Raw genomic sequence first — 9,879 nt, 5'->3', positions numbered from 1 at the left:
CCAGCAGTTTTAGCTTATTGGTTTGTGAATGGGCAGAGTAGGAGTCATAATCCCAAACTATGAACTGTCCTACATTCCACACACTGATCACGCTACAATCAAGCTTTACAAAATGGACCAAACAGTTCTCAAGGAACACGACTAAATAGCTTAATGCACTGATTGAAAATCCTCTTTGAATTAACAAAAAAAAAAAAACATGTATTATATCAAGGCAACAAACTGTACATGTGTTATCTTGTCCTTTGTATTGCATACACATTATAGTATTCTAATGAGGCATGGGCCAGTATGAGACTCATGGTTTAACTATAAATAAACACCATATTTCATGGTAGTAACACAAATGTCTTGAGAAAAACCCATTTATTTCAAGCAGCATCCCAGCTGTGGTGAATACACCTTGATAAGAGTAATGAACAATGCTGCTTCAGCTTCCACACCAAGTCTGATCTTTTTCTCTTTGTTTCCAAGACATTTACATTTCTTTTTGATAAGTATGAAAAAAAAAAGAGTTGCCTTCAATAAGCCAGCTGACTGGATATGTACAGCAACAGATGGGGGAAGGGCAGCACTGCTTTCCTGTACTCTCCACATGGTCAGAGAAAACTCCAGTCACCCCAACACTTTGCCTGGTTTTTCATGAAGGGTGCATGCCCACCGGCCCTATTCAGTCCGCTTTACTCAAACTCCAGTCCGTTCGCCAAGAACGTCCGGTTTGTTTGGGTAGGTGTGAATATGTAATCGAACTGTGATGCAAACTCTCGTTCGGCTACAAACCTAGGTCTCTGTTCGTTTAAAGTGAACTCTGACATGGTTCGAATTCATATGCGAATGCCAAATGGACCAGAGACCGCTCCGAAAGCAAGAAGCGGACTACAGCGCAGGGCATTCTGGGTAAATAGAACAAACCTGTGAGTCTACCGCTAGCAGTTTTGTCTTTTTGCTAGATGTAGCTGCTAAAATCTGACGCCACTCCATTTTTGTCTGCATTTCGTGAAGGAGGAAGTTGCGCTCAGTGTCTTCTTTGGAGGTTTTCTTGTTGTTTCCTTCAGTGATACTGAATACAACGCCACCACGGGCGAGGGGAGGAACAGGTTTTTCAAAGGGTTTGGTTCGATTGACACAGTGCAGTGTGAAAGCGAACCGCAGCAGCTCAAAATGGAACAAATGTTACCATTTTGGTCCCCAATCGAACCGAGTCCACCGGACTATTAGGTGTGAAAACACCCTAAAAGCACTTTAAAATCATAGAAAATAGTTTAGCTGATGCTCCTTTGCACTGAAAAGAGTCAGTTGTGGTAGTTTAAGCATCTGATGAGGTTGTCTCCCTCTGAAGGCTTTCTGGGTACGACCCAGTGAGGAAACCCTGTGTATCAGAGATACATGGTATACCCTGACACCCTTAACTGGCCCATGCCTAATGCTAATCCACATGATTGGACAGATGTTAGCTGCTTTTTCATCTATTTAAACTACTAGCTTTTGTTGCTGCTAAAATCCAACATCATGATGGTTACAATAAGTGCTACTGTAATAAAGTAAGAGCAGTGTTTCATGTCACCGTTGCACCAACGGGCCCACCGGTTCTCGAGGCCACAGAAGTCGGCTGCACACTGATCTGCTGGTAACAAGGAGCTTATAGACGGTCACGCACCGAGAGTGTCGCTTTCACTCTCCTGTGGGACCGGAACAGGGATTTCTGGTTTGGCAACCTCCCTGTTGGGAATCACAGTTAAATATGAGCAGTCATCAGACAACAACACAACAATGGGATGAAGACAAGTTGGTGATCATGGCAAAAGGCAGCGATCAAGAGATTGGGCATACAGATCCAGATAAAGTGGCTCATAATTGGGTGAATGCTTCGAAAGGCCAGTGTTGATTGCATAAAATACTAACTTGGGAATTTCTGCACAGATTTACATAATTTTGAGCGAAGCCCAGAGTTTGGTACAATTCGATTGTCTCTGAAATGCGACGGCAGCTCCGAACCGCGTCTTCTGCTTTGCTGTTCATACTTGCACCCAGGACAGAGAGCTGCCACAAGGAGTGTAACCATAAAACCCTTGTGACTGGATCACATGACACCAACCGGGACACAGAAGAGGAAAACGTTAGACGCTTCTTGTGCACGTGAACCCTGAAATTTGGCTTCAAGGAAGAGGGACAACTGGCAGATGTAAAGAGGAGAAATTATACAACTACAGATGTTCCCATTATTGGTTAGTGTCCCTCTTCCTAAAGCGGCTGGGAGTTCCAGGCTCCAGGAGCAGTAGTGCAAGCAGTGGCTGGAAGAGGGGCCTCTGGAAGACTGTCTCCTGTGATGTGCGTATGAATGACAGGAAGTCTTCTCTCGGCTCAGTTTTTCCTGAGGTGGCTGATTGCTCTGTATGAGGTGAACTCCTCAGATGCGACGATTGACAGGAGAACGGCGGAGAGGAAGAGAAAGGAAGGAAACCAGAAGGGGCCGGGGGGAAACAACAGCCAGCTCTCCGGATTCTTCGGAAAGTTCTGCTTGTGAAAGCACCAAAAAGTCCTGAGGGAAGCCTGAGCCCCAGACCTGGTTCACACAGACCCAGAGCGGTCACATAGTGGTCCGGATCACCCTGCTGGGCCGGGAGCTGCGGTGGACCTTCGTGTGTTTGCTTAAATGGTCGCTGCGGGCAAACTTCTTCTCGCACAGAGTGCACTCGTATGGTTTGACGCCCGAGTGAGAGCGGCGGTGGCGAGACAGCTCGTCTGATCGGGAGAACCTGGGCGTGTGAGAGCAGGAGGTCAGAGTGAGGAAGATGTTACACAACTTAAAGCAGTAGAGTTTACAGACATTTGGAAAAGCGTGGCATGCACTTGTATTCAACACCTGAGTCAATACTTTGTAGAATCATCTTTTGCTCCAATTCAAGCTGTAAGTTTTTTTTCTCCATCGCTTTAGCAACTATACAGACTTGAAATTTTTACTCATTTTTCTTTGCAGTAATGCTAAAACTCAGATTGTGAGAAGAAAAATTTAAAAAAGCTTCCCTACATGACCCTGCCACCACCGTGTTTCACAGTGGGGGTGATATGTTCAGGGTGGTTTTCCTACACAAATGCTGCAATTGTGGTCTTATCTAACCAGACCCCAGCCTTTTAACATGTTAATATTCAAGTAATATAACCAAAAAGTAAATATTGAGGAAAGGATCCTTTATAAAGAAATTTTTTAAATGTAATTATAACAAGGATAATCTTTTCCATTTTTGTTAGATTCACTTTTATTTATTTTTACTTAAAGGTTTATTTTAAAATAAAATCCTCTTTTCCTTAATTTCTTTTGAGCACAAAAATAAACCAAACAAAAACAAACACCATTCAGTGTGTCTGTTCTCGCGTGGTTTTAGGGTCACATGACCAGCCATACGTCAGCGACTTAATAGACAACTGCTGCTTATATGGCTGCTGCTCACCGGGCCGGGCAGGAGACGCTGTTCATCGCTGCTGTGGATGTATCATTGTGGATTAAAACCTTCACCGGATCACACAGTTTGACAAGTGGGAACTGGTCAGGTCCCTGTTTCCAGAACCTATTTCAGATCCAGTTCCAGATCCTGATCCAGATCCACAATTCTGATTGTCTGTTGCCAAGTGGACCAGACTGGCGAGCTAAACCATACAGCGAATCAAGAGATACGTCACATCCTGTCAACTCCTTCCAATTTGGTAGTTGACATTCAATATATAATTAATCAGAGACTGACGGATGTAGAGGACCCAGTAAAAGATCATAAATGTTGGGTCCTAATTATGGTTTGCAGCTTCTATCATTTTGCTTCCTGATTTCTAAGAATTTTTTTGGTTTAAACCATCTAAACCCTTCTTGTGCTGTAAAATGAATGCGGAACTTATTTTTTTAGCACTAACCATGGAAATTTTAGTTCTGACAACGTAACAATAGTAGTATAACTTTATTCATGAAGTTTACCAATGAAGAATAGGAAAGCTCAACATAAAATATGGAAATGTTGATTTAGGATCAATTAAACATAATTAGCCTAATTTAATGACAAATTAGCAGCTAACTGATCGCTTGTGCGACTAAGAATGACTCAGATAGGCAGCAGGTGGCTTCACTAATCTGTCTAATCAACATTCATTTGCAGACAGATGTGAAAGTGATTCTTTCACTAACATTGCTGAAATATTTCCTCTGCATACAGTAAATATTTCTGCATTGGGTAAAAGAAGGCTTATGTTCACTCTGCTCCTTCATCCTGGCACTTAACACAATAAACTGCAACAGACTGAATTCATCCCGTTTAGAGCTCTGACATCCAAACTAAAAGGTCGATTCAATGACATGCCTGTTCTTTTTCAAAGCTTGCCGTTTTCTTTTAACTGCGTCATTTTGTGAAATCTCAATTGAGTTTTTGTTTCTAAATCCTGGTAAAATAAAGGTTTAATAGTAATAATAATAAAAAATCTCGTACAGTGCCTTGCAAAAGAATAATATACACTGTGAACTTTTCCCCATTAAAACTACTCTCCATACTGGTCACTTTTACAGTGTCCAAAGTAGATTTATATACTAAGAAATTAAAACAAAAACAAGAAAATAATAAAATATAAAATACTGTCATGGCCTAATGAGGTATATTGACTCCATAGATTGCAGTATCATAACAAAGATATCTTCTTTTTTTGTTATTTTATATATTTACATAAGTACTGCCTGTTTAGAAGGATTTCTATGGATGGTTGATTGATGCTAGTTGATTATGCAAATTGACTTTTGAGAGAAGGGTAAGACAATGTCAGACTGCTTTTTCTTCCAAGTACTCCTTTTCATTTAAAACTTTTGTTCACATCAACATGTTGAATTTTTATCTTTTCCTCTGTTTTATGACTCTGCATGTTTTTCTGTTGTGTGATATTTTAATGCTTTCTGAACAGGTCGCTGTTGAAGATGAGAATTTGTTCTCAATCAACGTATTTGGTCAAATAAAGGTGAAATAAAAATAAATAAAATGTTTGTTTGACACGCTGTTAAAAGATATTAATGTGTTAAAATGGCCCAGTTAAAGTCCAGACCCAAACCCATTTGACAAGGACTTAAAACTCCTGTTTTGAGTTTTTTAGTTCTGTTTTCATCCAAGCTGACTGAGTTAGAGCTATTGTGCAGAGAACAATGGTAACATCTAAACAGGTCTAAATGCGTCGACCTCCAACAATCAGGAGGACTTTGTGCTATAACTGAAGGAATCTTATCTGAGGTTGACGTACTTCCAGCCGCAGTCTGGCCAGCTGCAGGTGTACGGCTTCTCCCCTGTGTGCCGGCGGAAGTGGGCCTTAAGATGACTGCTCTTTGTGTACATCTTCCCACAGCCTGGGTGGGAGCACTTGTGGACCCTCTCGGTGGGCGACGCCCTGTTTGCCCGGGGGGGCGCTGCCTTCAGGAGGGCGGCCCCTGGACTGCCCCCCACTGCTGTGATCTCCAGAGTCCTTGTAGTGATGGGCAGAGGAGCGATCTTCACATACTTCTGGTCTGCTGATTTGTTATCGCTGCTGAGTGGCAACAGGCTGCTGGTGGTGGCGGTGGTGGGTGTGGAGGACACTTGGGGGGCCACCAGGGTGAGATTTGGAGCGGTGGCGCCCTGGAGCCCCATGACCAGGTGAGTGAGCCAGATGCCGCTCGGGGCTGACGGAGGAGAGCCGGCGGGGGCCTGAGGCTGGGCCAGAGGTAATGGCTGCAGCTGGAGAACCACCGGAGCTCTGAGGAGCACGGGCGGGGTCACCGTGGCTGGAGGAGGGCTTGAGTGACTAGGAGGAGACGGGTCAACCTGGACAGGGGCGTGTTTCTCTTTCTCTTCCTCGGGGGTCTCCGAGGAGGAAGTGCAGAGGGAAGCACCAACTAATGGCTCACTTTTAGTCTCTGTTGATGAAGCCGAGGGTACGGAGGACGACGGAGAATCTTCCTCTCTGCTGCTCCTCATGTCCGCCCTCACCTGCTCCATCTTCTCCTTCAGAAACTCCTCTATGTCCTCCAGGGTGGGAGAGAACGGCGAAGATGGGCGGAAAGAAAACTCTGGCATCCGAGGCTCCTGATAATCCGCTCCCCCGTCGTCCGTCGCGCCTCGATAAACCAGCCGGCTGCTGCCTTCGCTCTCGTCCTCCTCCTCCTCCTCTTCTTCGGGGCTGGAGCCGTGCAGGGCCCCCTGCTGGAAGGCCCCGGGGCTGTCGCAGGAGCGCAAGCACACCGCATCCTCCTCTGAGAAGGAGAACAGGCTGCTGCTGCTGTCCCTGAACAGCTCAGACTCCCCAGTCAGTGTTCTGCTGCTGAGGGACACCATTGAGAATAAAAAAAAACAAACACCCGGGGCAGGAAGTCACAGAAACCTGCAGGGAAAAAAGTCACAGAAAGATTTCAGTGTCCTGGTGGCTGCAAAAGCAAACATTCAGTCAAATTGAAGACAATGACATTACTGAAATGGGACGTTTCTTCACAGCTGATGAGGGTCTGAATTGTTCCAAAAAACATGACAGCAACACTTTATAGAAGCTGCAGGAACTTCTTTAACAGCAATTGTGTTCTAGTATTATATATAATTAGTATTATGTATGTGTATATATATATATATATATATATATATATATATATATATATATATACACATAAACAAAAGTAAGGATAGTATACAGTACTGTACAGAGTGCAGACATATTCCACCAGGTTACTGAATCTTTATCATGGTACAATTCTCTCTAACAGATTTTTACAGGATCAAAAGTTTACATCCCAAACATCTGCTGAATCAGATTGTTTCAGATGTGCCTGGGTTACGTTCAGTCAACATGCACAATGCGTTATATGGCTCTTTTTGGTTTTTCCTCCAAACTCACAGGGTGTTCTTACTTTCAACCATGACTGAATGAGTTTGCGTCGAGCTAAACTGACCGTAGCTAAGTGGGCTACAGTGACAGCGGGAGATTTTGGAAGTTCGTTTTGCCTCGTTGGCAACTCAGACAGGAAGTTTTGAACGAGAGCCACCTTCAGGACTTTCTAGTTACATGGTTCATTGGCGAACCTGTAACGTTTTTGCTTAGCTTCAAACAGATCAATACGCTCATCTAAAATGGAGACTGTTTTGGATGAAAGCACACGCCCCCTCCCCTCCTACTGCTCCTCCACCCTTAACCCTCTCCGTACAGATCAGCATAACCAGCTATGATTACAGTGGGAAGCTGCTTATGAGTCGGAATGGCTGTTGTTGCTGCTGTCAGACAGCCGGGGCACATGTTGCGGCAGGGCCTGCGTGGAGTTGGGGAGGGGGAACACGGCCCGCAACGACGCGCCCACGAGCATATGGTAAAGCAACCGCAGCTACGGCAAAAACAACAACAGAGGGCCAGAGTCGAAAGCTGGGGAGAAAACCGAGCAGAGCGCAACTGTCTGACGAGGAGAAGCCATCCGCGTGGTTACACCGCGGAGGAATCCACGAGTTTCAAGTTCGGCTGGGTCAAAAAGGGGGGGAAAAAACACACAGCTCTATTTATACTCCTGCTAGTCTCCAGGAGAGCCGAGCAAGAGTCCCCCGGCCGCCCCAGCTCAACCTACCGTGTCTTACCGGAAGGAGGCTCGGCAATGCGTCGACCTCTCTCCGTCTTCTCGCTGTTTTCTGCTCTCCTCCGTCGTGTTATTGTCGCCCCACGCTCACATCCCGTCCTTGCCACGGGTCCATGTTGGCATTCCTCTTCCACACGTCACGTGACCGCGTCGCTGCACAACTCGGAGGCATGGGTCCCGTTCCGCGGCTGTGATTGGTCAAGCGCCACGGAGGCTCGCCTTAAGAGGAAGGCTCTGATTGGCTGCTGTTCGATAAAGTCTGACTGCCATGTGTTATTAAAACGCAGGCTGAAAACTTAAAGATAATGAGCGAAGTAAAAAAAAAACGGTGGCTGTCGTTATGGCGGCGTTAATGAGCTAAATAAAAATGACAATACTAATGTAAACGGAAACCATGTTCCAGACTGTTCTCCAAGACCAGCGCAACCAATAAATAGGTTATTGGAGTAGCTCTCTCTCTCTCTCTTTTGGTAAATACAGTAAATGTTACAGTAAATACAGAGTAGAGCCGCTGCTCCTTCACATCGAGAGGAGCCAGTTGAGGTGGCTTGGGCATCTGGTCAGGATGCCTCCTGGACGCCTCCCTGGTGAGGTATTCCGGGCACGTCCCACCGGGAGGAGGCCCCGGGGAAGAACCAGGACACGCTGGAGGGACTATGTCTCTCGGCTGGCCTGGGAACGCCTTGGGATTCCCCCGGAGGAGCTGGAAGAAGTGGCTGGGGAGAGGGAAGTCTGGGCCTCCCTTCTGAAGCTGCTACCCCCGCGACCCGACCTCGGATAAGCGGAAGAAGATGGATGGATGGATGGATGGAGTAAACGTTACTGTCAGCTTCAGGCCTCTGCTTTCTTGTCTGTGCCTCCAGCCTGACAAAAAAGGGTGATAACATTTTGACTCATCACACTTCATACTGATTAAACATGATTGATAGATTAGTCTTCACCAAACAGAGATTCTTTGAGGGTGTTTTCACACCTCACAGTACAAATAGACTGTTTGGGGACCAAAATTGCAACATGTGTTACATTTTCAGCTGGTGTGGTTCACTTTCACACTGTACAGTTTGAAAAACTTGTTTACCCCCTCGCCTGTGTTGGTGCTGCACCAGCAACCACTGAAGGAAATGACACAAAACCCTCTGAAGAAGACACTGAGCGCAACTTCCTTCGTCACAATATTGCGAGCATAAAAATTGGAATGCCGTCAGATTCTAGTGGTTGTAGGATTTTTCTTTCGTCTTTGGCAAAAGACATCGAGCCGTTTATCCCACTAGCAATAGACGAGCATTTGCTCTGATTGTATTTACCCAGAATGCCCCACGCTATGGTCTGCTTCCTGCTTTTGTAGCGGTCTCCAGTTCGCTTGGTGTTCACTCGAACCACACCAGAGTTCACTTCAACCGCACCAAGACCCAGGTGTGTAGGTGGATCAGAGTTTGATTACTTATTCACACCTCCCCAAATGAACCAGACGTTGTAGGAAACGAACTGGACTGATTAACACAGACTAAACAGGCCTGGATTGAAGGCTCCCTAAAACACCCTTAAAACACAAAAAGGACATTTTAAGCATTCCTGAAAAGTGCTACAAAAATCTAATCTACCAACTATCGCAAATCTCACTGTTTTTGCCTCTTTGGCAACCCAGGCAGGAAGCTTAGAGTGAGGACTTTCTTGTTACAGGACTCACTGGTGAAGCTGCAACATGAATGCAGCAATTTTATTTAACATATCTGTTTAAATGGATCAATACGCTCATCTAATTACCGACACTATTATTGATGAATGTTCCATATAGCCCATATTTCATGGGCTATATGTAACGTTACACCCTATTATCTACCATTGGGAACACAACGCTACCATTTCAGACATATCCCTTTAAGAGAGGACACATTTAATCCAAACAAATATTCTGGGTTTTTTTTTTTGTTGTTGTTATAACTTATGACTACATCAATTCAGTCCTTACGGCTCTACTTTCTGTTACTGAGCCCTTCTGCAAAAGTACATACAAAGTATTTATACGCATGCAATTGACTATATTTTACCCTATATAGACAAATAATGAAAGAAAGTACACCTTCATGAGAATAAGGTATTAATCCGTAAAAAGAGATAATCTGTATGTAAATATGGTCTGAATTTCTAGTACATTTCTGGTCATACCGACCTCTCAAAGAGGTTTACAGCCACAGCCACAGTTGTCGGGTCTAACAAAGTTTATTTTCAAGTTAACTCAGTTTTGCTCCTCCAGCTACCAGGAAAATAATGTATGT

At 44.8% G+C, this 9,879-nt stretch overlaps 1 protein-coding gene across 2 annotated transcripts; it reads right to left on the bottom strand.

The window, feature by feature from the left end:
* Positions 1-351: 351 nt before the first annotated feature.
* On the bottom strand, positions 352-7,778 carry LOC114135671 (Krueppel-like factor 15). Of its 2 annotated transcripts, none has more exons than XM_028003165.1 (3): positions 7,605-7,778; positions 5,263-6,375; positions 352-2,756 (listed from the first exon to the last, which is right to left on the bottom strand). In XM_028003165.1, the coding sequence occupies exons 2-3, from the start codon at positions 6,327-6,329 to the stop codon at positions 2,588-2,590; spliced, it is 1,236 nt and encodes a 411-aa protein (XP_027858966.1). In that variant the 5' UTR covers positions 6,330-6,375; positions 7,605-7,778; the 3' UTR covers positions 352-2,587. The 2 variants fall into 2 exon arrangements, with proteins under 2 accessions (XP_027858966.1, XP_027858965.1); XM_028003164.1 differs by having other exon boundaries at positions 7,595-7,777.
* Positions 7,779-9,879: the final 2,101 nt, after the last annotated feature.

The sequence above is a fragment of the Xiphophorus couchianus genome, chromosome 20, assembly GCF_001444195.1.
Source record: "Xiphophorus couchianus chromosome 20, X_couchianus-1.0, whole genome shotgun sequence".
NCBI lineage: Eukaryota > Metazoa > Chordata > Actinopteri > Cyprinodontiformes > Poeciliidae > Xiphophorus > Xiphophorus couchianus.
Note: the sequence above shows the minus strand (reverse complement) of the source record. Positions and strands in the feature narration are given on the sequence as shown.